The 27,056-nt window shown below is 48.2% G+C and overlaps 2 protein-coding genes across 2 annotated transcripts in view; both read left to right on the top strand.

The window, feature by feature from the left end:
• PIP4K2C (phosphatidylinositol-5-phosphate 4-kinase type 2 gamma) overlaps positions 1-15,024 on the top strand; it is a 44,205-nt gene extending 29,181 nt beyond the window's left edge. Inside the window, exons 6-10 of the mRNA XM_056858110.1 lie at positions 1,833-1,871; positions 4,386-4,499; positions 12,487-12,742; positions 14,516-14,619; positions 14,868-15,024. Of these exons, the coding sequence (XP_056714088.1) occupies positions 1,833-1,871; positions 4,386-4,499; positions 12,487-12,742; positions 14,516-14,619; positions 14,868-14,948 (594 nt within the window). The 3' untranslated portion in view covers positions 14,949-15,024. The remainder of the gene's footprint in view (positions 1-1,832; positions 1,872-4,385; positions 4,500-12,486; positions 12,743-14,515; positions 14,620-14,867) is intronic.
• A 10,841-nt stretch (positions 15,025-25,865) lies between these two features.
• DTX3 (deltex E3 ubiquitin ligase 3) overlaps positions 25,866-27,056 on the top strand; it is a 41,028-nt gene continuing 39,837 nt past the window's right edge. The window contains exon 1 of the mRNA XM_056858097.1: positions 25,866-25,921. The gene's annotated coding sequence lies outside the window, so the exon portion shown is untranslated. The remainder of the gene's footprint in view (positions 25,922-27,056) is intronic.

The following is a 27,056-nucleotide window of genomic DNA, read 5'->3' as shown; positions in this document are numbered from 1 at the left end:
GTGTGGGTGGAGATCGGGCCACAGGAGAAAGGCAGCTTCGTGTGGAGGAGTGTGGCGGATGTGCATATTATAGAGGGATGCATTTAGCTGAGGTGTGACTGTAATCAGTTCTGGAGGCGATGGACAAACTGCACTTATTGTGCTTGCAGTAATACGTACTGTGAAATTGTTACCATCCAATGAAAAGACACGGTTGAGGTTTCACACGGGGGGGGGGGAGAGCAGAGGGTGTCTTGGAAAACCAAGGCGTTTGGGTTTCTCTGCTGTGCCTCCTTGTTTTTATTCGTGTGTGTTTTTCCAGTACATTTTCAAAATTACCTCTGCTAGCATGAGGGCTAGATTATTTCTTCCTGTAAATGGAAGTTGGGTTGCTCTAACAAAGGGGTCCCCAACCTTTTTGAGCCTGCGGGCACATTTGGAATTCTGACCCGGCACAGTGGGTGCAGCGACAAAACGGCTGCCACAATATGGTGGCTGCAGGAGGCAGAGCCAGCCACAAAATGATTGCCACAGCTTAATTTCAGTAACACAGTGTAGGTCCTTCTGCTGTGGTGGCAGCAAAACCCCTACCTGGCCCTACCCACACCCTAAAAACACTTGGCGGGCTCCAGAAAAGGTGTCAGCAGGTCCCATGGCGCCCATGGGCAACACTTCGGGGACTCCTGCTTTAAAAGAAGCCTGCCTTGAGAGGTATGCCCATCCCTGTTTTAGACTGCCACAGGCCCCCCAGAATGGAGCGCTCATTCTTTCTACAGCAACAAGGGGGGGGGAACCTTTGCTCAACAATTACTATATTTTTCCGTGTATAAGACGCCTCCATACATAAGACTCCCCCATATATTTTTTGAACCCAAAATGAAGAAATCAATATTTTAAACATTTCCTCACTTCAGACTTACTCCCTGGAGTGCTGACACTTTCTAATCCATAGAACTGATAAAATATTTCCCATAGAGGAGGCCTCCCTTCCCTCCCAGGCTCTCTTCCTTCAGAGAGCCTGTGTGAGGCTGCGCTCCACATCGTTGTCCCGCCCTTGCCCTTCCGCCCATCCCCGGCCTGGCTGGCCCCGAGCCATTCTTTGCCTGGACTTTCCAGCCGGCCAGGGCAACTGGGCTCTTTTGACGCTCGCTCTCAGGCGGGGCCAGCAGCAACATCTTCGGGCCCCGGTTTGTTTGCCGGGCTGAGGTGGATCAGCAGCATCTGGCCATTGCTCCGTTTGTCTCCCAGACTTTCCCCAGGTAAGGAGGTTCCTTGGGGCCCTCTTTCCCCGGGTGGGCGTGCCTGAGCGTCTGTGTATAAGACGACCCCCAATTTTTGACCAAATTTTTTAATGTAAAAAACATCGTCTTATACACGGAAAAATACAGTACCCTAATATGGGCACCAAGGCGCCTGCCAAAGCACCGCCCTGTAACCAGTGCTCTGAGGTCAAAAGGAAGGGGCGCAGATCAAGGAGCCAGCACAGAAGTTAGGAGAAGCAAACATTACAGAAAAGATGCGATGAGTCTTTGAAAGGGACAGTTTGACCTGAACAAGGCAAGCTTTATAATATTTGAAACAGCATGGTTTTGCTGTGATGGCATAAAAAAACTCAACCCACCAGTTAAGCATGAGCAGCAAAGTGTGGTATTGCTAGTTTGATGTATTTTTGTGATCTCCCATGTATCCCTTCCCTCGTTTTTTGTGATGACCTTTTGGTTTTAGATAAACTGAGTGGATGTAACGTGAGCGCTGCAGTTGTCCAGCTTCCCCAACAAGGTCTTCCATTTCAGTTCGTGTATTCAATCCCGCGCCTCCTTGACTCTAATCTTCGTGTTTCTCCTTTTTTTTAGGGCTCGTTGGTATCCCGCGAAGCTAGTGATAAAGAGAAGGTAATGGTACATGGCTGGCAGTTGAGGGATGGGGTGTGTGTCTGTTATCCCCACTGTGCTGCTGATGCCCTGGGAGAAGGAACCAAAATCCCAGCCGAATAGCTTCAATCCAGACACCTAGACAAAAGGGGGAATAAGTAAAGGTAGTCCTCTGCGTAAGCATTGGGTGACTTCACATCCCGACATTTACTAGGCAGGCTGTGTTTGTGGGGTAGTTCGCCTTTACCTTCCCTAGTCGTCTACACTTTGCCCCCAGCAAGTTGGGTACTCGTTTTACCCACTTCAGAAGATGTGGAAGGCTGGGTCAACCGTATTCCAGCTACCTGAAACCGACTTCCATCGGGATCGAACTCAGGTCGTGAGCAGAGCTTTTGACTGCGGTATTGCAGCTTACCACTCTGCGCCACGGGGCCCACCCTCAATCTCCAACCAAGGCCCTGCATGGCAGCTGTGTAGCCGCAGTGAGAGACTGGGCACTGGGCTTGGTGGACCTCTGGTCTGTTCCAGCAAGCCTGCTCTTACGTTCCCCCCCTCCATTTTCTCCCTTTGTCTCTTGCCTGTTCTCCCTTGCTAACCTCATGCTTCTTGGAATTCTTTTCCCCCAAAAAACTGGCGGTCTGCTTCTTTCCCCATACACCAAATGATTTTTTTTTTACATATCTCAGAACGATTTCTGCAAAGCGTTCTTTTAAGTCTCCCCTCACCCTGTTTTACATAATACCATAACTGCATTTTAACACTAAACTGCTTTTGCTTTCCATTGTATGTCACCCTCATTTTTTCCCCTCCTCTCTGCTTTCATCTCACTCATCATAATTTAACAGGCTGCTTTTCAGCGCACAACCTCCTCCGAATAGGATCTCTCTCCCCTGCAGTGCTCTGTCAGCAGGAGTCCTGGTTTTAACTAGAAAACTCTCTTTTTCAATCGGAATCAACCCTACTCGTTGATTTACAACATGCACTTAAAACAATTTCAACACTTTTTTGAACAATGTATGTTGCTTTTTACTGGTGTTTTTTTTTTTAATAGAAGATATAATTCTTTTTTTTTTTCCTTTGGCACTTTTGGGGTATTTTTGGAGGGGCATTTCAGTCTGTAATAGGATAGAAGAAGAGTTGGTTTTTATATGCCGACTTTCTCTACCACTTAAGGGAGACTCAAACCTGCTTACAATCACCTTCCCTTCCCCTCCCCACAACAGACACCCTGTGAGGTAGGTGGGGCTGAGAGAGTGTGATTAGCCTAAGGTCACACAGCTGGCTTCATGTGGAGGATTAGCCTCCACCGCTTATGTGGAGGAGCGGGGAATCAAACCCAGTTCTCCAGATCAGAGTCCACCGCTCCAAACCGCTGCTCTTAACCACCACACCACGCTGGAATTTTAGGCGAGGTCTTTTGTGTGTTCTGCAGTTCCATGGAAGCACACAAGAGCTGTGACGGGAAAGGGGGTGAAACCGTACTTCCTGCCTCTTGCGTTGGTGGAGCTCTGCTGATGGGAGAAGGGAGCGATTTCACCCCCTTCCTCCTCTTCACTACAATCCATGGCCCCCACCTGGCCATGGGAATCAACTTTCCCAGGGTTAGAAATGGCAGCTGAGAGGAAGGGGAAAGGGGGGGAAATCTGCGGTCCTTGTGTGAACAGATTGCTGGATCCAACCCAGTGCATCTGATCTGTGACATCCTTTTCTTTTCTTTTTAAAAATATTTTTATTAGAAGTTTTTTAGAAAAAAACAAACATAACATTCTCAGTCATTCACGTACATACAGTGTAAACAATCTTTCAGGGAGTTCGATCTGAGTTAATCATTCGTGTCATACTGGACATTTATTTAATCAATAATCTATCTAAATCCTTTATCCATATTTCCACTACTTTTCAGACTGTCGAAGCAATACTTAATACTTGATATGTAATACAATTCATATTTCCCTTTCTATACTTTTATTCTTCGTCTGTTGCTCTAAACTATTTCATACACACGATGGATCTACTGCCCTTATATTGTTATTCTTTTATTTATTAATATGCCTTCATCCCTTCTTTACTAAGTTATGGTTTCTACTTTATATAATCAAAATAAAACTCCCATTTCCAGGGCTGACCCTGCTGAGTTACTCTGACAAGATCAGGCTAGCCTGGGCCATCCAGGTCCGGGCCAAACATGCTTAGATCTACACAGTTTTCTTTCTCAGGAAAGTGGTTTGAACTGGGCCATAGTTCTTGCGGAGCTCAGCATGACCAGCAAATTGGAGAGACTGAATGGTGGTAGAAGGGAGCATTATTCTAATGGGTTTTCTGGAAGTGGGACCAGGGGGATGTACTACTTTTGAAAGTGAAGTGTACTCTTAAACTCGGTTAGAACAGGAGCTAGCCATCCATGTGGACCTCACTTGGGTGATTAGACCATATAGCTGCTCTTTTTATTTGACCTGTAGATTTGACAAGGGTCTGCATTTGGGCCACATCCCATTCCCGCCTTTGACATGAGATATGTTTTGATGGTTCTTCCAGGTCAAGGATCTACCCACACTGAAAGACATTGACTTTCTAAACATGAACCAGAAGGTGTACGTCAGTGAAGAAGCCAAGAAGGACTTCATGGAGAAGCTGAAGCGGGATGTGGAGGTATGGGGGGTTACCAAGGCCCAACTTACCCCAATGAAGAGAGTAACATTTGACCAGTGGAGATCAGTGAGACATGAGGAAATAGGCGTAAACAAGGAACATCTGGAGCTAGAATATGCTGTTTCTTAGAGGGGACGTTATTCAAAAGTGTGGCTCTAGAAGGCCCTACAAGAAATTCTCCCGTTCCTTGTGCACGGCCACATTAACAGAAGGTGGTGTTGACCAACATTTCCCGACAAAGAGTTTATTCTAATTCAGAACAGGTTGGGTTTGAGTGGACAATGTCAAGCTGGCTTCAAGAAGAGGGATAATGCCTAGTGCAGGGTTCGCCCCAGTTTCCTAAGAACCACATTTTGATAGAACAGGACTTCTAGCCCTTTCTCCAGCAACTTCTTGGTAAGTGTTGCCCACCTCTGCTTTTCTGGGGGGTTTTACCTTTTGGTGATTGCATAAGAGCAGGTGTATCAGTCCTTTGGTTTCCCCCCTAGCTCAGGAAGAAGAAGACGAAGAAGAAGAGTTGTTTTTTTATATCCTGATGTTCTCTACCTTTAAGGAGTCTCAAACCGGCTTACTATTGCCTTCCCTTCCTCTCCCCACAACCAACACCCTGTGAGGTAGGTGGGGCTGAGAGAGCTCTAAGAGAACTGTGACTAATCCAAGGTCCCCCAGCTGGCTTCATGTGGAGGAGTGGGGAAACCAACCGGGTTCACCCGATTAGCATCCACAGCTCACGTGGAGGAGTGGGGAATCAAACCCGGTTCTCCTGATCAGAGTCCCAACCACCGCTCATAATCAGTACACCATGCTGGCTCTCAAAGAAACCCATGCTTTGCGTGCCAAGCAGCACCCTTATAAGGAATGGTAATATTGCGTTGGGGAGGAACCAAAGCATGGACATCTCATGTTTCCTTGATAGCGCAGGAAGGAACCATGCCACAGCCACCCCACACCTCTCCTTCTCCCCGGCCTTCTCCCTGACAACTCTGCCCTTTCCGTATTTACCTCCTGCCAAGATCTCCCAATCCTACCCTGCACATCTGCTTCCTTCCCACCTGACCAGAGTCTTGCCCAATCAATTCCCTAACATGGTGCTCATTGATCCTTCCCTAAAGCAAAGAGCCAGTCCTAGCTTTCCTTCACCTCACTGAAGTGGGAGGTGTTTCAGAATGCCCTGGGAGGCATCACTTTTGGGTTTGCAGAGGGCAACCTTTGGAAATAGCTGCCCCGTCATAGAAAACATGCTTGGCTTGAAAGCTCCCAGTGTTTTATAATGGCTGTCTCCATGGCAGCCATTTTGTGATTGGTCCCACCTCCCATGGTTGCCATTTTCTTGATCACATACAAACTTCTCAAAATCCAAAAATTCCTAAAGTGCCCATAGGCTCAACAAAGTTCTCCGAAAGGGCCCGCAAGTTGAGGTCCCCGCAAAGGGCCCACAGGCTTAATAAAGTTGAGATTCCCCTGAAGGGCCCACAAGTTGAGATCTCCCTGAAGGGCCCATAAGTTGAGGTCGCCCCAAAGGTCCCACAGGCTCAAAGTTGAGGTCCCCCCAAAGGTCCCACAGGCTCAATAAAGTTGCAGTGCCTGGTCTACGCCTTAAGACCATGGTTTCCTCAGGGTAAATGTGGATGACGGCAGATGATAGTCCAGTCCTTTTGAAACTTTCAGTTGGAGGACTGTTGCAATTTGTTTTGTGAGGGCGATCTGGCTGCGACATCTGTCACCCCATTGATCACCAGGGTTGATTCGGCTGATCTGGCTGGCTAGGCGGGTGTCCCCTCCATCCCTCCCTCCCTCCCCGCTCCATGTGCGTCCCTCCCGAGGCTGCGCGCTCGGTGGAAGAGGACTCCCATCCCAGATAGAAGGAGTGTACTGTTCCTCGGTCAAGGGTATACGATAGCTGCACTCCCCTGCTAGAACCTCCAGATAAGAACAGTTGTTTTGCTGCCAGCAGGGGGAAGTTGTGTGGCATGGCAGGTGATTGTTGCCTAGTGAAATAGGATGGTGACAGGGTGCCACCTGCTCTGGCTGTCTTTAAACTATCCTCTCGATTGCCTTGCTTGGGATTTATAGCCCCATTACATTTGATCTTCTACTAGGATGTATACAGGTATACATAATGTTGGTACTGGGGATGCCCTGAAAATGCACATTGCCCATACATATACAGTCTTCACTGCAGGATCACACCTGGAGAAGAGCTGTTCAGTTAGTTTGCTGTGGGAGCCGGCTGTGCACAGGACTGATTGCTCAGTGTCTGTGAAATCACAAATCCAGCTTCTTGACTTCGGAAAACAATGTGTGCTTTAAAAAAAATAATTAAAATGCTGAATTAGCGGTATGTTTCTTAAAGAAGGGAAAAGACTGATCACCTGAAGCATCGGTTAAGGGCAAAACTGGACACTACTGAGTGTTTGAATTGCTGGCAAGTATGTTGTACCGTGTGGCACAGATGGGAAAAGCGGCTGGGCTCCCCTGCAAAGAAGTAAGCCATGCCAACTTCTGTTTTGTCTGTATTCATGCCAAGGTTACTCTCAGGAGAGAAAGCCAAGTATCTGCTTTCTATTTTCAGTCTCCAGGCAAGGCCGTTGTAGCTCCGTAAAGACTAACAAAATTTCTGGCAGGGTATGAGCTTTCATGAGCCACAGCTCACTTCTTCAGAACTCACAAAAGCTCATACCCTGCCAGAAATTTTGTCAGTCTTTAAGGTACTACTGGACTCTTGCTTGAGAGCCAGGGTGGTGTAGTGGTTAAGAGCTGTGGTTTGGAGCAGTGGACTCTGATCTGGAGAATGAGGTTCAATTCCCCACTCCTCCACATGAGCGGTGGACGCTAATCTGGTGAACCAGGTTGGTTTCTCCCCTCCTACACACGAAGCCAGCTGGGTGACCTTGGGCTAGTCACAGTTCTATTAATAGCTCTTTCAGCTCCACCTATCTCACCGGGTGTCTGTTGTGGGAGGGGAAGGGAAGGTGATTGTAAGCCGGTTTGATTCTGCCTTAAGTGGTAGAGAAAGTCGGCCTATAAAAACCAACTCTTCTTCATGCTCTTTTCTACTGCCATTGACAGACTAACACAGCTACCCATCGCACTGTGGATCACAGATATCCCTCCACTTTGCGGTCATGAGACCAGAGGCCAACTGGGAAGGAAGCATGGCCCTGGAAGAGGACCCTGCCTCCCGGAGGGAGGGAGGGAGGGATGAAGGAAGAGGAAACCGACCTGCTCAGGCAGCTGGATGCATCTTTTCATGTGCTGGGCGGGACCGGATACCACCTTCCCTGGGCTGGTGCAGGGCCAGGCACTGCCCACCTTCCCCTGGGCTGGCCTAGCCAAGGTGATGAGGAGGCCATCAGGCTGCTGGAGGGCTCCTGGTGGCTATGAGAGCCAGCGTGGAGTAGTGGTTAAGAGCGGTGGCTTGGAGCGGCAGACCCTAATCTGGTGAACCGGGTTGGTTTCCCCACTCCTCCACACGAAGCCAGCTGGGTGACCTTGGGCTAGTCACACTCTCTCAGCCTCACCTACCTCACAGGGTGTCTGTTGCGGGGAAGGGAAGGCAATTGTAGGCCGGTTTGAGTCTCCCTTAAGTGGTGGATAAAGTCGGCATATAAAAACCAACTCGTCTTCTTCTTCTTCTATGATGGCCAGCCCACCCCTGAACGGGACGAGAGCCGAGGCTATCTTGCAGGACTAGAAAAATGCTTGCTGCTGATATCTCATCAAGCTATTACAATTCCTGGGGGACTGAGTCTGCAGAACCGAAAATGCTTCTGCAGTGCTAGATCCACCCGATTAGACTTAATGACTGTTAATGGCATGTGATTGGGGGGGGGAGGGGTTGCAGATGCTCAAAGCCTTAATTTCTAACCCCACCGATAACGCCATGCGGCCTTTTCTGTTCGTCTGCGCCAAACATGCTGATCGCCGCACAGATCTAAAGAGTCATGGCAGCAGCAGTCAGGAAATGATACCAAGTGGATTTCCTGCTCGCAGAACTTAGCACTTCTGAGTGTAGGAAGGGCAAGTCGCCGACGCTGAAGGAGCTGGGTAGGTTTAGCCTGAAGAGGAGAAGACTGAGAGGGGATGCGATAACCATCTTCAAGTACTTGAAGGACTGTCATATAGAGGAGGGTGCCGAGTTGTTTTCTGTTGCCCCAGAAGGTCGGACCAGAACCAACAGGTTAAAATTAAATCAAAAGAGTTTCCGTCTAGACATTAGGAAGAATTTTCTAATAGTGCGGTTCCTCAGTGAGGCTTCCTCGGGAGGTGGTGAGCTCTGAGGTTTTTAAGAAGAGGCTGGATGGCCATCTGTCAGCAATGCTGATTCTATGACCTTAGGCAAATGATGAGAGGGAGGGCATCTTGGCCATCTTCTGGTCACTGGGGGTGTGGGGGGGAGGTAGTTGTGAATTTCCTGCATTGTGCGGGGGGTTGGACTAGATGACCCTGGTGGTCTCTTCCAACTCTATGATTCTTTTTCCCTGTGTCTGTAAGACAGGAGGAATGCTGATCAAGAGCCAGCATGGTACAGTGGTTAAGAGCGGTGGAGTCTGATCTGGAGAACTGGGTTTGATTCCCTGCTCCTCCACATGAGCGGCGGAGGCTAATCTGGTGAACTGGATTTGTTTCCCCACTCCTCCACATGAAGCCAGCTGGGTGACCTTGGGCTAGTCACAGCTCTCTTAGAGCTCTCTCAGCCTCACCATCCTCCCAGGGTGTCTGTTGTGGGGAGAGGAAGGAAAGGTGATTGTAAGCTGGTTTGATTCTTCTTTAAATGGTAGAGAAAGTCGGCGGATAAAAACCAGCTCTTCTTCTTCTTGTTATGGGAGGATCATGATCAATTGCTCTGAACCCTCTAAAGCTCTGTGTGATATAAATGCTACGTACTAATATAAATGCGTAGGAGGAGTACAAATAAACATCTTCCCTCCTTGGTTCTCTTACCAAGAAAGGGAGTGACAGCTTTTTCCAACAGAAGCCATTGTCCAGGGAAACAGGCCCTTAGATCACGAAGCGAAGTTGGCCAGATACCTCAGCCTTCTGTTTGGGCTTGGAGAAGGCTTGTTAGCTTGTGGCCCCTTGGCATGTTGTGTCCCCTTGGCGTGACTCTTGCCACTTCCTTGTGGTGCCAATACCCGGGTTTTGTACGATGCTGGAGCCGCTGTGGTGCAGTGCCAGATTTCCACAGCCCGACAAAAGAAATACTGATTAATAACAGTTCTTCAAACCGAGGGAGGCAGAACGAGGGCCCGCGTCTGGGATCTGAAACTGGCCCTGTTCCCGATAGAAATGAGGTACACAGCCTGGAACAGCCGAGGCAATTAATCACGGGGACAAGCTTGCCAAGAGAGGGGTAGGCTCCCCCCTCCAAATAAAACACACGCATGCCGCCTTCAGATCAAAACTGGACTCCCTCTTAAAGGCAAGCCAGCTGCCTTTATTGGTCTTAATTAATCCAGAATAAATACCGTACCCGGTTTTCCTGCTGTCGCAATCACTAGCTGAATTCCTGATCGAAATAATACTAGCCCTAAGCGTGCCTTCTAAGGGGAGCTGTGGGGGGGAATCGATCCTTTAATTGTGCGTTAATTGATTAGCTCTTCTATAAGGGTCTGATGGCACAAATCAATAGGCTCTAAGAGAGCCAGCGTGGTGTAGTGGCTAAGAGCGGTGGTTTGGAGCGGTAGACCCTGATCTGGAGAATCGGGTTTGATTCCCCACTCCTCCACATGAGCGGCGGAGGCTCATCTGGTGAACTGGATTTGTTTCCCCTTGGGCCAGTCACGCTCTCTCAGCCTCACCTACCTCACAGTAGTGTCTATTGTGGGGAGGGGAAGGGAAGGTGATTGTAAGCCTCTTTGATTCTTCCTTACGTGGTAGAGAAAGTCGGCATATAAAAACCAATCTTCTAAGAGGGTGTAACTCGGCTTTGGATGGCACCAAGACACCTGTCTGCTTTTGGCTAAGGTTGCACTTCAAAAATGCTGCTTCTAATAAAAAATAATTAAGAGCGTCATTGTTTCTTTAGCAGTAAGGGAGTTCAGAGTAAAGGAAAGGGACTTGTTATCCTCATTCTAAGTGCTGTTCCTCGCACTCCCCAGGATAAGGTGGTTGATTCTGGACTGTACCGTTGCAGATGGCAGGGGTGTTGTATTTTTGGACAGGCTCTTGTCTATAACGTCCTCCCAGCCTCTGTGGAAAGGCTGTGCAGAACCGTTTCTGCTGATTTATTACATACAGAGATTTTTAAAATTTACAAAACAGAATATTCAAGAACATTCACTTTTCCTGGGATTTCTGAAGTGGTACAGTCCCTTCTTCCTACTCTTTCAAAGATCTATGCAAGGTTATAGATCAGCTGTTGAGTCTGGTCAGTGCCCTTAGAAGGACAGAGTCATTTCACAGTCTGGTATTGTTAAAGGAACCCATCCAAGGGCAGGAGAGGGCTTTTAACTGCAAGGCCAGGCAGCAGAGGCCCTGGCCATGTCCTGGGGTGTGTGTGCGTTTGGTCGGGATATGGCTCAATGCGTTTAGCCTAGAATGCTCTTCTATAAGGGAAGATGTCAAACTCAATTGTTATGAGGGCTGGATATAACATAAATGTCACTTGGTCAGGCCAGCCTCGCCAGCCCAGATTGAGAGTGGGGGGGTTGGCTGGCTTGTGGGCTGGATAAGAGCTCTCAAGGGGCTGGATCCGGCCCGCAGGCCTTAGGTTTGACACCCCTGGCCTAGAAGCTCACCAGCATACCTTTGAGTAGTCATGAATGCATCTGGACTGCATCCAAGTTTATTTTGAGGATGAACTGAATTGTGGTACTTTTTAAAGGGCTTAATTTGAAATAGGGCTCCTCGGAGCTGACTCTGGGGAGGTGTAAATTGGGAGCGATGGCACTAGGTATTTACATTAATTGCAGAATTAGCCCCCCCCCCCCCAATCCTAGGTATTTTCAAATAAGGGGCGTACGACTGCTGCACATTTGTTGTAAGTTAACCGCTCTCCGCTTACAAATAAAAACAAAAATGATTGTATTGCCTATTTCCGAACTTGGAATTTCTCCCCGGATGCCATTTCAAGGGGCTTATCAAGATTGCATCGAGGTTGAAGTGATGCTTGCTTAAAAGCACAGAGCAGGCAGGTTTTTAAAAATGTCATTTGCCACGTGCCGTTATGGGTTGAAATTTGGAAGGACTGGTTCTCTCTTTCCAGTTTGAGCAAGCCCTAGCTATTGGTGGAGATGCTGTGATGTCAAAGGTGGCTAGAACTCTCTAGCCAGACTGATTGAAACCAGCCCTTTCCTGCCCCAACCATTGGCTGACTTGCTGCAATGTTAACTAGTGTTCTAACTATGCTGAAGGTAGGGCAGAGGAGCGGAGGAATTCGTTTGCCATTCATGCAGGGGTACAGAGGTAAGCGTTTGAATTTTAGAAGAAGCCCCTTAAAATACATGAACAACTAGGAAGCAAATGATATGAAAAGAACACCTCAATGCTAAATTGTCACAATCACAAAAATCAGCATAGGAAGCCAAAATATAATGAAGTCTCCTATTTCTAACAGAATTTTACACATACAACAAAGATCACCGAAAGTACAGACAGCTGCTTTGTCACGCATCATTTATATATTTATATGATGAGCTCTTGTATGGCAGATTCTATGTTATACTATGTTACACTGAAGAAGTTGGATGATGAAACGGTACATGGTTCTAAAAGACCGTCTATACAGAATAGAGATTGCCTTGTGAAGCAGCAAGTCTGATCAAAGACGGATTGGGACCCAAGGCGGATTGGGGTGGATCCCTTGATTTGTTTGGACTTTAAATTGTATTAGCAAGTTGTGCATTATAGGACCATTGTTATTTTCTTTGTTGTATTTGTAAAAAACTGTTAGAAACAGTATAGTCATTATATTTTGGCTTCCTATGCAACTAGGAAGCAAGCCAATCACTAACTTCCCAGCCGCCTGACCCTTGTGACTGTTCAGTTCCTAGTGCAGCTGAAGATCATGGACTACAGCCTTCTCTTGGGGATCCACGACGTGCAGCGAGCCGAGCAAGAGGAAGACGAGGAAGTGAAAGAGGAAGAGGAGGATGGCGAGGGAGAGCCTGGGGGCGTGGCGTCTGTGGGATCCTACGGGACCTCTCCGGAGGGCATTGGCAGCTATCTCAACTCCCACAAGCCTCTAGGGCCTGGCGACTTTGACCCTTACGTTGACGTTTACGCCATCAAGAGTGCCGAAAGTAAGTCAGGGCGCAAAGGAGTCTTGACCCGGAGAGCTCTGATTTCGAGCCAAGACCGCCAGGTGACTGATTGTGATAACACAAGAGTCAGTCCTACCCCCATAGCCCTTTCTTTTTTTATGCCCGTTGCCATATTTCACCGAAGAAGAAGAAGAAGAGTTGGTTTTTATATGCCAACCTTCTCTACCACTTAAGGAAGAATCAAACTGGCTTACAATCACCTTCCCTTCCCCTCCCCTCAACAGACACCCTGTGAGGTAGGTGGGGCTGAGAGAGTGTGACTAGCCCAGCTGGCTTCATGTGTAGGAGTGGGGAAACTAACCCGGTTCACCAGATTAGCCTCTGCTGCTCATGTGGAGGAGTGGGGGAATCAAACCCAGTTCTCCAGATCACTGTTCCAAACCACCACTCAACCACTACACCATGCTGGCTTTCAAAGGCCTTAATTTGGGTCCGCTGTCTGTTAGAGAGGAACCTGTCATTGTGGAGAGGCTAGCTTGGAAGGAAAATGACCTCGGCAATCGGAGGCCAGATTTGTCCAGGTTGGGGTTTATTTTGAGAGCCCTAGCTTTTAGATGAAGCCGAACATGTCTTTGTCCATTGGACACACATGAAGCTGCCTCATTCTGGACCATTGGTCCATCAAGGCCAACAGTCTTGTCTACTCTGACTGGCAGCGGCTCTCCAGGGTCTCAGGTAGAGGTCTTTCACGTCACCTGGTCCTTTGAACTGGAGATGCTGGGGACTGAACCTGGGACCTTCTGTATTCCAAGGAGATGCTGTGCCACTGAGCCACAGCCCTTCCCCTTGATTTCCCCAATCCTACACATGAAGCCTGCTGGGCGACCTTGGGCTAGTCACAGTTCTCTCTGAACTCTCTCAGCCCCACCTAGCTCACAAGGTGTCTGTTATGGGAGAGGAAGGGAAGTAGATTGTAAGCCAATTTGATTCTCCTTTAAAAAGGTAGAAAAAGTCGGCATACAAAAAACAACTCTTCTTCTTTATGCATCCATATGTTTGCTGTGCGAGCCCGGTGCAGGTTCTTACACTTTCTTCCAACCTGGTCAGGTAAGGAGCCAGCCCTGAGTCACTTACCTGGGAGATTAAGGAGATTAAGGATGGGAAGAGCAGGATTAGCCTCTCCTTCCAGCATCTGTATCAAGCACATGTCCCACTGATGGTGGCTTAAATGCCAGAGGGGAGGCTCTGGGCGTCTGAAAAGGTCACATAGAAGCCTGTGGCATTCAGTGGAAGACTGGAAAAATGTATGAGGAACTGGTGGGCTTTAATGCTCATGACTCATTACATTCCCATCTGGGGGTCCTGTAATAACCTGCATTGTGACAGATGATTACCGTAGAGCAGACTCTTGCTGCTACAAACTAGGTGCCTAAAAATTCCACTGAATCAAGATGACCACTGAATCAGAGGTTAGTATTCTTTCAGGGCACCGCTCCTTCCTCCTTTAAATCTAGTCTCTCAGATTTTAGATCAAATTGGTTGAAGGCCCTGATGGATTTTTGTTCTTCCCTTGGAGCATGGAGCTTGGTTGATGGTTGTGGAGTCACTTGGCATTTATCTGCTTCATAAACTGCCTCTTGATTTGGGGTTTCTTTTTTATTATCCCTGCTCCCGCCTTATGGCTTTGTGTAGCCTGGATTGTGTGACAGGGAGGCTATGGGTTTTGGCCTGTTGGCAATGAACTGCAAGTGTGTGTAACAGGCAAACAGCTCCTCCCCAAGTCCCTCTTCAACCCCCTTTTTCCTTTTTCAGACAGCCCACAGAAGGAGGTTTATTTCATGGGACTGATAGACATCCTCACACAGTACGACGCCAAGAAGAAGGCTGCCCATGCGGCTAAGACAGTCAAGCATGGGGTGAGTCTGGCCGGCACCTTCTCTCTATAGGGGCATCTTTCATGCAAGGAAGAAGCTCTGGTCCTCATTGGGCAGGGAGAGGTTAACTGGGGAGGGGGGTTTCCTTGTATCTTACACACCTGGGATTAGATGCTCTCTTTCTCTCCTCATTCCCACCTTCAGTATCTTTGGCCCACCAACCGCTGACTGCCTTACTGAGATCTGGGGGGAAATTGCGGTTCTTAACTCTTTTTCATCTTTCCCTACAGGCTGGTGCAGAGATCTCCACGGTGCACCCCGACCAATATGCCAAGCGCTTTCTGGACTTTGTCACCAATGTGTTTGCTTAATTGGTCGTGCAGTGGCTGCCACCAAAGATCAGAGGCTTTTCAGCCCCCTCCCTGTAGTTCTCCTCTGCCACCCTGACCCCCCTAGTTCTCAGTAAGAGGGATGGTTTCCCCCCCTGCTGTTTGGGTGAGCAGGAGAGCCCTCAGATGAGGGCCCCCCCCCATTGTGGCTGGCCTGGGGGATGGCTGCCAAATCAAGTGCCTTAACTTTGATCTTTTCTTGGGAACAGTCGATTCGGAGCTACTCGATAGCTCTTTGGAGGCAGCTTCTTCCATTCCCCGGTGGGAGAAACGAGGCTGGCCGTTCTCTGTCCCCTGGAATGGACCTGTGACAAACACTGGTCAGGGACTCCAGTTAGGGCAAGATCTAAACTCGCACACAGGTTCAGCTGGTATCTTATTCTGGGACAGAATAATATGCAATAAGAATTTTAAGTCGTGTGCCTTCGGAAGAAGGGGTTGAGCGCAGTCTTCTCTGTCTACACAATCAGTTTCAGCAGGGTGCTTGGCAGTATGTTCTTTTCCCCTGTGATAGCCAGTAGCGCTACCTACTGATGTCAGAGCCTCTGTGCAGATTCTTTACCTCTTCTCTTCACTCCACGGTGAGAGTCTTTACAGTGCATACTCTTAGATCCTCGCCGAGCACTCTTGTGGATAATAAACCTTCCCTTCTATTGAACATCTGAAGGGCTTCACGCTGTACTTCAGTTCCCATTGGGTTCTCCCCCACCCCCGTTGCACTGTAGCTTTTAAAAACCTCACCCAAATTCTGTACCCTGTGTGGTGTCCAATATCTGAGAGAGCTTCTATATGGATCCACCGTGCTATAATACCAACCCCCCACCCCGATCTATCACATGGAGGTTCTGCACTAATTCAGGGCTACTAACACAGGGGGGTGGGGTTTCCTTTCTGGGTGGTTCTTCGTCTCTGATGTAGTGAAGACCTTGCTGGGTTCTCTCTCAGCAGAGAGGGATGGGGAGGGAGGGAAGATTATTTGGACCCTGGGGTCACTTCCCTAACTCAGCCATGCGCTGGGATGGGTGGAATAGCTCTGCTCCATAGCAAGGGGTCTAAGTTTCCACAGAGCAGCCCATAATAGGCTTGGCTGTCCCAGCCTCTCCTCCCCCACCCACGCCCCACCTTGCCCTCATCGATAGCAATCCTATTCCAAAGCTTTGGCAGAGGCTGAAAGGAAAAGCCCCGCACTGGGTTATAATTTAACGTTTCTTTTGCTGGGGGACGGAAAGGCCCCCGTGGGGGACATAATGCCCATATTTCAGGCACATGAAATGCACCCCTGTGGCTATTCCGCTAGACCGAGCTAGCGTTTCCTGTCTCCATCGAGTAAGAAGCCGCTGCGGCGCGGGATATCTCGGCTGAGGTCCGTAGCTTGCAGAGGAGCTCTCTGGGCCTGGTAGTTGCAAGCCTGGGGGTGAGCAATACCAGGGGGGCACAGCTCAGTGGCCGCAGCATTTGGCAAAGCAGTCCTCCTCCGAGACCCCACAGGCCGAGCGCCTCCAGGGCGCACGTTAAGGAAAAAGCGATCACATTCCAGTCACTCCTGCCTACTTGGTACATTGATTTGGTGTACCCCGGTAGCTGTTATCCTGCCCTCGCAAGGGGAAGAGCTCCAGCAGCACCCCCGGGCGATCTCGTACACCGCCCCCCAGTTTTGCTGCCTGACGGTGCTGCTTTGGTCCCGGCACCAAGGGGGTCACATCAGTACCATCCGTAGTCCACACTCCTCTGACCCACTTGCGGTTCTTCTGGGGGACAGATGCCATTCCTCTTGATGCAATAAAGCCAGTGCCATGGGAACACGGCATGCGCCCCAGAAGCTACGCTGCGTCGGGAGGCCCTTTTCTCTCTCTCCAGTGTTTCTCATTGTACAAGATGTGGTGTATTTCCAGTTTGCTCTGTACCGATAGAAATAAATTATTGAACCAGAGGTGTTGTCTGTGTGCAAAACCCCCTGGGCTCTTCTCAAGGTTTTCTTGCGGGGGGCTAGGGGAAAAGAGCCTTGTGTTTCAAGTAGACCAATGAGAGTCTCTTCTCGCCCCTTTATACCTCTGCGGAGAAAATGCAGTACCCTACAAGAAGAGAGGAAATACGGATGGGGCCTTGCATCTAAGGCTCATCCTGGTTTAATCGGGGAAATTAAATGTCCAGGGTGAAGGTGCCAGACCTTGGGCAAGAAAATTTACTGTCTAAAGCAGCTCTTAATTTTATAAAGAAATGCTGGCTTGGAGCAGCTGGGGTTCCCTCTGTCCACTGGTGGGTGTAGCCCGTTCCCAAACCACAGCTGGGCAGAGGTCGGTTCTGCTAATTCAGTAGGAAATAAGGCTACCAAAAGGGCTGGAGAAAAATGCCCCATCCCTTTGAATAGAGGCTTGATGCGTGGAAAAAGGCAGCTGAAACATTTCATGGTGTGAAGGTAAAGTATATTTCCCCCCCAATACCTTCCTCAATGGGTACCTAAAGAGGCTTACATCATTCTCTGCATTTTATCTTCACAACAACCTTGGGAGGTAGGCCAGGCTGAGTGCATGTGACTGGCCCAAGGTCATCCAGCAAACTTCCATGGGGGAGAGGAGATTTGAACCGGGGACTCCCGGAGCCAGTGACATCCCATTAAGCCTCTATTAAAGGGACAGGGAGTTTTCTCTCAGAGAGAGAAGATGAAAGGTGCTGCACATTCATTATTCCTCCTTAAAGGTAAAGGTCCCTCATGCAAGCACTGGGTCATTCCTGACCCATGGGGTGACGTCACATCCCGACGCTTACTAAGCAGGCTTTGTTTACGGGGTGGTTTGCCAGTGCCTTCCCCAGTCATCCTCCCTTTACCCCCAGCAAGCTGGGTACTCATTTGACCGACCTCGGAAGGATGGAAGGCTGAGCCAACCTTGAGCCCGTGAGCAGAGCTTGGACTGCAGTACTGCAGCTTACCACTCTGCGCCACGGGGCTCCCCCTTGGCCAGGTCTAAATAAGATGCAGTGCTTGTGTCCTACCATGCAGTTAAGAAAGCTTAAAGGTAAAGGGAGACCCCTGTGCAGAGGCGGATGTACTGTGAAACTAATGAAGTTTTAAGCTTCAGGGCCCCTCATCCCGGAGGGGAACCCTGAAGCAACTTTTTTTTTAATGAGTGAATTTCTCAACAAAAATGAGTGATAGAATCATAAGCCAATGGGTTGAAGTCCTTAATATTGGCCTTTGAATATGCTCTAATACCCATTTCATGTGGCCTCAAAGTGTCCCTGTAATTAGTCAAATTTCAAAATTTCCTTGGGGGCTTGCAGCGCCTGAACCACCAACTGTAGGCTCTCTGAGCTCACCAGAATATTCATAGCCTACATTTTGGCAGCTGGATCCTCAAATGCTTTGCTGGTGCACGGCTTCATAGTTCTATAGTTTTATTTCATCACGGTATGACCCATTTTCAAGGACTCCACCCCGCCACCCTGTTCACCACCATTTCGGCCGCAAGGTCCTCGCAAGGGCAGCAAGGCCCTTTGGACCTTGTTGGACGTTGCCCTATTGTTGCTGGTTGCGAAGGGGGCCCCATAACAGTTCAAGCTTCAGGGCCCCCCAAAATGTAGGTCCGCCACTGCCCCTGTGCAAGCATCAGGTCACATCCCTATGTTTACTAGGCAGACTATGTTTACGGGGTGGTTTGCCAATGCCTTCCCCAGTCGTCTACACTTTACCCCCAGCAAGCCAGTTACTCATTTAACTGACCTCGGAAGGATGGAAGGCTGGGTCAACCGGGAGCCAAAATAAGTGCTTTTTAATTAAAGGAGAGGGGAGTGGTGATTTCCACTGACTCTCCTCCTACTGCAACCCCATAGAGCCCTCTGAAAGTTTGGCCCTGGGATCAGGGGACCTTCAGGAACAGGATATAGTAAAGATGTGGTCGGATGCCATCTTGTGTCCTGAATATTCCACTCCGTTGCTTCTTCTAAACCAGTGGTTCCCAACCTTTTTTTGACCAGGGACCACTAGGACTTTTTTGTTCGGTGCAGGGACCCCAAGGTTCAAAATAAAAATTCCGAGAATTTGAAAATAAACTTTCATCATAACTGTTAGTTAAACAATAAACTTAGAATAATATTTGAATATCTATTTTTATAATAGAGAACTTTTAATTGAAAATATTAATTTATTATGGGTTTATAACTTTGTTTCGCGGACCTTAATTTAGTTCTCGCGGACCCCTGGGGGTCCATGGACCCCCGGTTGGGAACCAGTGTTCTAAACGCAGCCCTATGGTATTTTGTCTTCACCTTAAAGCGCACTAACAAATCACAATGATTTTTGTTTTTTGTCAGCTCGCATTAGCAACTTCTCTGGAGTTAAAATCTTCCATTTATGGCTTTACGGGAGGGTTCTTCAAATGGGTGATCTGACTGACTGATGTTTTGGGAATGCAATCGCTTTGCAGAACCAACAGAAATGTGTGTGTGTGTGGAAGGGGGCTTCATATTTCTAGCCTTCGTAAAACCCTTCGTAGGTTCCACTTATCTGGAATGCTGACGACTCCCCGTGTCAGATCTTACAGCCAATGTGTATTAGATGTGTCTAAACGGGTTTATATTACTGTTGCTTTCAATGCCTCATTTCTGAAATTCTTCTTGGGTCTCTGTAAATGTTCCTTCCTTCTAATATTTACTCAGAGTATTAGGAAATCGAGGCTGTTATGCTAGACACAGTTGTGTGTGTGTGTGTGTGTGTTTGTGTGTGTGTGTGTGTGTGTCAAGTGCCATCAGGTCGTTTCTGACTTATGGCAACCTTATGAATCGATGTCTTCCAAAATGTCCTATCCTTAACAGCCTTGCTCAGGTCTTGCAGACTGTATTCCTTTATAGAAGCAATCTGTCTCTCGTTGGGTGTTCTTTTCCTGCTGCCTTCAACTTTTCCTAGCATCATTGTCTTTTCCAGTGACTTTTGTCTTCTCATAATGTGACCAAAGTATGACAGTCTCAGTTTAGTAATTTTAGCTTCTAGGGACAGTTCAGGCATGATTTGATCTAGAACCCATGGGTGTGTCTTTTTGGCGGTACCCACGGTATCCGCAAAACTCTCCTCCAACACCACATTTCAAAGGAATCAACTTTCTTCCTGTCAACTCTCCATGGAGAGAGTGGACAGGGAGAGGTTTTTCTCCCTCTCTCATAATACTAGAATGCGGGGTCATCTGCTGAAGCTGTAGGGTGAGAGATTCAAAACAGGTAAAAGGAAGTATTTCTTCACACAACACATTGTCAAATTGTGAAACTCCCTGCCCCAGGATGTGGTGATGGCTGCCAACTTGGAAGGCTTTAAGAAGGGAGTGGACATTTTCATGGAGGATAGGGCTATCCGTGGCTACTAGTCAAAATGAATAGTCATGATGCATACCTATTCTCTAGTATGAGGAGCATGCCTATTATATTAGGTGCTGTGGAAGACAGGCAGGATAATGCTGCTGCAGTTGTCTTGTTTGTGGGCTTCCTAGAGGCACCTGGTTGGCCACTGTGTGAACAGACTGCTGGACTTGATGGCCCTTGGTCTGATCCAGCAGGGCCTTATGTTCTTATTGTTCAACTTTCACACCCATACATAGTAATGGGGAATACTATGTATGGCATGAATTGATCTTGATCACCAGTGACACATCCTTACACTTAAGAATCTTCTCTAGCTCCATGGCTGCCCTTCCCAATCTCAATCTCATTCTGATTTCTCGGTTGCAGTTGATGGAGCCAAGGAATAGAAAGTCTTGAACAATTTCAATGACCTCGTTGTCGGCCTTAAAGTTGAGTCATTCCCCTGCAGTCGTTACTTTTGTCTTCTTGATGTTCAGCTACAGTCCTGCTTTGGCACTTTCTGCTTCAACTTTCCCCAGTAGTCCTTTCAAGTCTGGCCTATTTTCTGCCACTAACTTGGTGTCATCTGCATATCTCACATTGCGAATGTTCCTTCCACCACCCTTCCACAAAGCAGGGAATAAATCCCATTGAATTCAGTGGAACTTACCTCTGAGTATACCTGCTGAAGATTTCACTAACAATGCCATGACTATGAGAATCAGGTATCTTGTGGCAGCCTTAAGACTTGAAAGGTTTTTTTTTTTAATCGTAGCATAAGATTTTGTGCATCAGAACCTATTTCAACGTTTTGTTCAAGAAGGCTTTTGGTAGAACAAACATAGTTCTACCCTCTGGAAATATAAATATTGGTGTAACTCGGCAGTTAGGGTTGCCAGCTCTGGATTGGGAAATAACCAGAGATTTTGGGGGTGGAGCCTGAGAAGGGCAGGGTTTGGGGAAGGGAGGGGCTTCAATGCCATAGAGTCCAATTGCCAAGGTGGCCATTTTCTCCAGGTGAACTGATCACTATCAGCTGGAGATCAGTTGTAATAGCAGGAGATAGAATCATAGTTTGAAAGGACCACCAGGGTCATCAGGATCTCCAGCCGTCACTTGGAGATTGGCGACCCTATGGTAGTTCCCAGTTAAAATTTTGCCATGGGCCTGCTTCACTAAATCCCTCTATCTCAACTGGCAGACAGCTGGCACAAATGAACCAAGGAGGTAGAAGCGTTCTCTGTGGGATTTTTTCTGTCTGCACAAATTTGCTTTTATGGAAAGGATTATTCAAAGCAAATCCACCTTTTGCAGTGGGGCAGTCTATTCTGCTGTCTCAACATTGCATCCCCTCATTCTCTGGAATGATATTAAACCAGGTCTTCAGTACAGGTAGGGTTGCCAACTTCCAGGTGGTGGCTGGAGATCTCCCGCTATTACAAGTGATCTCCAGATGACAAGAGATCAGTTCTCCTGGAGAAAATAACCACTTTGGAAAGTAGACTTTATGGCGTTATACCCCATTGAAGTCCCTCCCCTCCCCAAACCCTCCTCAGGCTCCACCCCCAAAACCTCCAGGTATTTCCTAACCTGGAGCTAGCAACCCTAAGTACAGAAGGGGTGGTGCTTGTGTCTCACCTCTTAGGTAGGGTTGCCAAGTCCTTTTTTGCAGCCAGCAGGAGGTTATTGGGGCGGAGCCTAAGGAAGGCGCTGTTTGGGAAGGGGAGGGACGTCAGTGCCATAGAGTCCAATCGGCAAAGTGGCCATTTTATCCAGGTGAACTGATCTCTATTGCCTGGAGATCTGTTGTAATAGCGGGAGGTTAGCAACCTGGAGGTCAGCAACCCATTGTCTCCAGGGGAACTGATCTCTATAGGCTGGAGATCAGTGGCAACAGCAGAAGATCTCCAGCTAGTATTTGGAGTAGGGTTACCAACCTCCAGATACTAGCTGGAGATCTCCTGCTATTACAACTGATCTCCAGCCGACAGAGATCAGTTCACCTGGAGAAAATGGCCACTTTGGCAATTGGACTCTATGGCATTGAAGTCCCTCCCCAAACCCCACCCTCCTCAGGCTCTGCCCCCAAAACCTCCTGCTGGCTGCAAAAAAGGACTTGGCAACCCTAGACAGATCCCAAGTGGGTCTGAAACCAATTCCCTTTCCTTCTACTCTGTGGTAGGGGGCTCAGCTTTTTATAGAAATGGATAAATAACATTCTATTTACTATGTAACACTTCACCCTCTCCCAAAGTCATGATTAAGAGTGTTTAGAGATTGAACTAGATGCCAGGCTGACCCTCCAGCAGGTCCTTGCTTTTGCCAAGTACATTTATTTCCTTAAGATCATGTTCATATCTATCCCTTATTAGGACAGAGTTTATTTGTAGTCTGGAATATGTTAGAAAGGGTATTACAGAACTCTTTGCAAAGCATTATGGTTATGAAAATCTCTTCACCTTACTTTGGGCAATCTTGCAAGGCCTTGACTAGGCCTTAACTGATATTTTCGACCACAGTTACAGCAGGAGATCTCCAGCCAGTACCTGGAGGTGATTCTCACAACCTTGTATGTAGTTTGGCAAAATAGTTGATTTGGAGTGATTTCGCTGTGCAGCGTGGTATGCATTAATTTGCGCAGAACAAAGTTCCCGTCAGAACTGTCATCATAGGATTGCCGCGACCGAAGAAGCAGACGCGAAATGGGATTTTTTTTTTTAACCGGAAACCCATTGTTGGTGGCATCTATGGACATTTAGATTTTGCTATGGGGAATCCCTATTACTATGTATGGGTGTGAGAGCTGGACAATAAAGAAAGCTGATAGGAAGAAAGTAGATTCCTTTGAAATGTGTTGGAGGAGAGTGTTACGGATACCCTGGACCGCCAAAAAAAAACAAAACAAATCAGTCGGTTTTTGTTCAAATCAAGCCTGAACTGACTCTTGGAGCTAAAATGACTAAACTGAGGCTGTCGTACTTTGGACATATGAGAAGAGAAGAGTCGCTGGAAAAGACTATCATGCTAGGAAAAGTTGAAGGCAGCAGGAAAAGAGGAAGACCCAACAAGAGATGGGTTGACTCTATAAAGGAAGCCACGGTCCTCAGTTTGCAAGATCTGAGCAAGGCTGTTAAGGATAGGACACTTTGGAGGACGTTGATTCATAGGGTCGCCATGAGTCGGAAGCAACTTGGCGGCACTTCACACACACACACACGGGCAATCACGCACTGTAAAAATTGAATTGTCATACTCTTGCTTATTGTCATCATATTGCTCATTGTCATAATATTGTCAAGCAGCAATGCATTGTCCTTGCTTGCTTGGAGCACAACGCAAAGGATAAGTTGTCCTTGTGAGTTATAGAACTGCTTAAGGATGTAAACGTATTGCATAGCTTGTAAACTGGCTTAACAGCTCTGATCTCATGCACGGTAAAATCATGCACTGTAAAAATTGAATTGTCATACTTTTGCTTATTGTCATCACATTGCTCATTGCCATAATATTGTCAAGCAGCAATGTGTTGCCCTTGCTTGCCTCGAGCACAACGCAAACGATAAGTCCTCCTTGTAATAGAAAAGAGCAAGAGTCCAGTAGCACCTTAAAGACTAACAAAAATATTTTCTGGCAGGGTATGAGCTTTCCTGAGCCACAGCTCACTTCTTCAGATACAGCTAGAATGTGAATCCATCTGTCTCTTAAGTAGAGGAGAGTGAATTCAGACAAGCATTAGTATGTAAATGTTAACAGTATGTAAATGTGAATAGCAGGTGTGATGGGATTAGGTGTGGTATGCAGAAGAGTCTGTGATGTCCAGGGGAGAGATTAACAGTGCTGATTTCTCCACACCCATCTCTTCCCTGGACATCAGACTCTTCTGCATACCACACCTAATCCCATCACGCCTGCTATTCACATTTACATACTGTTAACATTTACATACTAATGCTTGTCTGAATTCACTCTCCTCTACTTAGTGACAGATGGATTCACATTCTAGCTGTATCTGAAGAAGTGAGCTGTGGCTCACGAAAGCTCATACCCTGCCAGAAAATTTTTTTGTTAGTCTTTAAGGGCTACTGGTCTCTTGCTCTTTTCTACTACTGCAGACAGACTAACACGGCTACCCACTGTGAATTATCCTCCTTGTAAGTTATAGAATTGCTTAAGGATGTAAACATATTGCATAGCTTGTAAACTGGCTTAACAGCTCTGATCTCATGCACGGTAAAATCATACACTGTAGAAATTGAATTGTCATGCTTTTGCTTATTGTCATCCCATTGCTCATTGCCATAATATTGTCAAGCAGCAATGCGTTGCCCTTGCTTGCCTCGAGCACAATGCAAACGATAAGTCCTCCTTGTAAGTTATAGAACTGCTCAAGGATATAAACGTATTGCATAACTTGTAAACTGGCTTAACAGCTCCGATCTCATGGCCAGAAGTTCTGATTTTTTTTTTGTTTCACCGTCCCTGGAGGTTGGCAAGCCTACGAAGAGAGAGATATGGGTTTATGCTGGAAGTGTGGAATCGAAAAGGGCACATTTATGCATGCATGGTGGCACTGTAAGAAAATTGGGAGATTTTGGAGATTAATAATAAAGGAAACTAATAGTCTGATTAGTACAAAACTAAAAAAAGACCCTGCATTTTGTTTATTGGGAATTCCTAAAAAGAATATGGATAAATAATGAGTTATATGCCAATAGAGCTTTGCAGCAGCAAGAATTACAATAGCAAAAAATTGGAAACAAGTAAATAAACCTTCAATTAAGGACCGGAGAGAGAAACTGTGATTGTATATGCGGATGGCCAAACTTACAGATTCTTTACATGGTAAAGATATGGAAGAGTTAAAAAAAAAAAAAACTTGGTTAAAGGCCATCGCATTTTGGGACGGACTGGCCAAAATGAATTTTACAAGTACAGTTAACGAATTATAGATAAAGTGTAATGTTGCTTATATAATAATAGTATAAGGTAATTTTAAAATACTGTCAGAATACTTCTCGGGGCGTCCATTGGTGGTGGGAGACACATTTAAGGTGGGTGGTGGGTATTTGGGCACTGTTTAGTCTATAATATCAGAACGGATGATGTAAAACCGTGGTGTAAGTGCTCCTTTTGTATTATTTTTTGTTTTTTGGTTTTCTTTTTATGTGATTATAATTTGTGACGTTTTTCTTATAAAAACTAATAAAAATTTATAAAATAAAATAATAAAAAAGCCTACAGAGAGAGAGAGCAATACCCCCAGCACTCTCCTCCTCCTCCTTCCCCCCTCCCGCCGCCTTCTGCGCACGCGCACAATAAAAAGAGAGGGGGGGCCCTCTCCCTCTCTCACGTCGACTGGTTGCTATGGCTATGGCCGCCGTCCCAGCAACAAGCGGGGGCCACGTGACGCGACCGGCGAAGGCTGCGCGGCGGGGAGGGAGGGGGAGGAGGAGAGCCGCGCCAGCAGACAGCGCCCTCCCCCCCCGCCTCCCCCAGCAGCAGCAGCGCTCCGCCGCTGCCCCCCCCATCATCAACCCCCCCCTTTTTTTTTGCAGCGGCGCCTTTGCACGCAGCAGCGACGGCGCACGGATGGATGGAGCGTTCCCACGAGCCACGGATGTTCCGCTATGGTGGGTTCCCCGGGGGGAGAGGGAGGGAGGGAGGAAGGAGGGGGGGGAGATCCGATTGCAAGGGTGCTTGCAGGGGGGTGGGCATTGCAATCGCAATGGGTGGGTGGGGGTGCTTTGCAGGGCACCCGGGGCTGGTGGGGGGGGGTGGGCATTGCAATCGCAATGGGTGGGTGGGGGTGTGTGCTTTGCAGGGCACCCGGGGCTGGTGGGGGGTGGGCATTGCAATCGCAATGGGTGTGTGGGGGTGCTTTGCAGGGCACCCGGGGCTGGTGGGGGTGGGTGGGCATTGCAATCGCAGTGGATGTGGGGTGTGTGTGCTTTGCAGGGCACCCGGGGTGGGGGGGTGGGCATTGCAATCGCAATGGGTGGGTAGGTGGGTGCTTTGCAGGGTACCCGGGGCTGGTGGGGGTGGGTGGGCATTGCAATCGCAATGGGTGGGTAGGTGGGTGCTTTGCAGGGCACCCGGGGCTGGTGGGGGGGGGTGGGCATTGCAATCGCAATGGGTGGGTAGGTGGGTGCTTTGCAGGGCACCCGGGGCTGGTGGGGGGGTGGGCATTGCAATCGCAATGGGTGGGTGGGGGTGCTTTGCAGGGCAGCCGGGGCTGGTGGGGGGGTGGGCATTGCAATCGCAATGGGTAAGTAGGTGGGTGCTTTGCAGGGTTCCCGGGGCTGGTGGGGTGGGCGGGCATTGCAATCGCAATGGATGTGTGGGGGGGTGCTTTGCAGGGCACCCGGGGCTGGTGGGGCGGTGGGTGGGCATTGCAATCGCGTCTCGTGTGCACGAGCCAGGGCCGGGGTTCCGCCGCGCCGCCGTCTGGGTTTGCATGCCCGGAGAGAGTTTGGGGTTCTTCCCCCCCCCCACACATACACACACCGCTTTCCCCCCAATAATGTGGTGCGTTGATCGGAGCCCCATCTGCAGATCTATTCAGGCGGCCCCTTCGCAGCTGCAATCTCTCCAACCCCTCCGCCCCATTGTGTGTCTGTTTGTGTGTCAGCTGGCATCACAGCGGGAGCGTTGCCTAAAAAAGAGGGGAGGCGGGTTTGTTGGGAGAGAAGGTGTGGGTGTATGTGTGTGGGGGGGGGGAGTACGATCTTCGGCATGGGGGGCAGGCGGATTGGTAAACTCTCCCCC

Source organism: Euleptes europaea, chromosome 1, assembly GCF_029931775.1.
Source record: "Euleptes europaea isolate rEulEur1 chromosome 1, rEulEur1.hap1, whole genome shotgun sequence".
Lineage (NCBI taxonomy): Eukaryota > Metazoa > Chordata > Lepidosauria > Squamata > Sphaerodactylidae > Euleptes > Euleptes europaea.
This window is presented reverse-complemented; position numbering and strand designations above follow the sequence as displayed.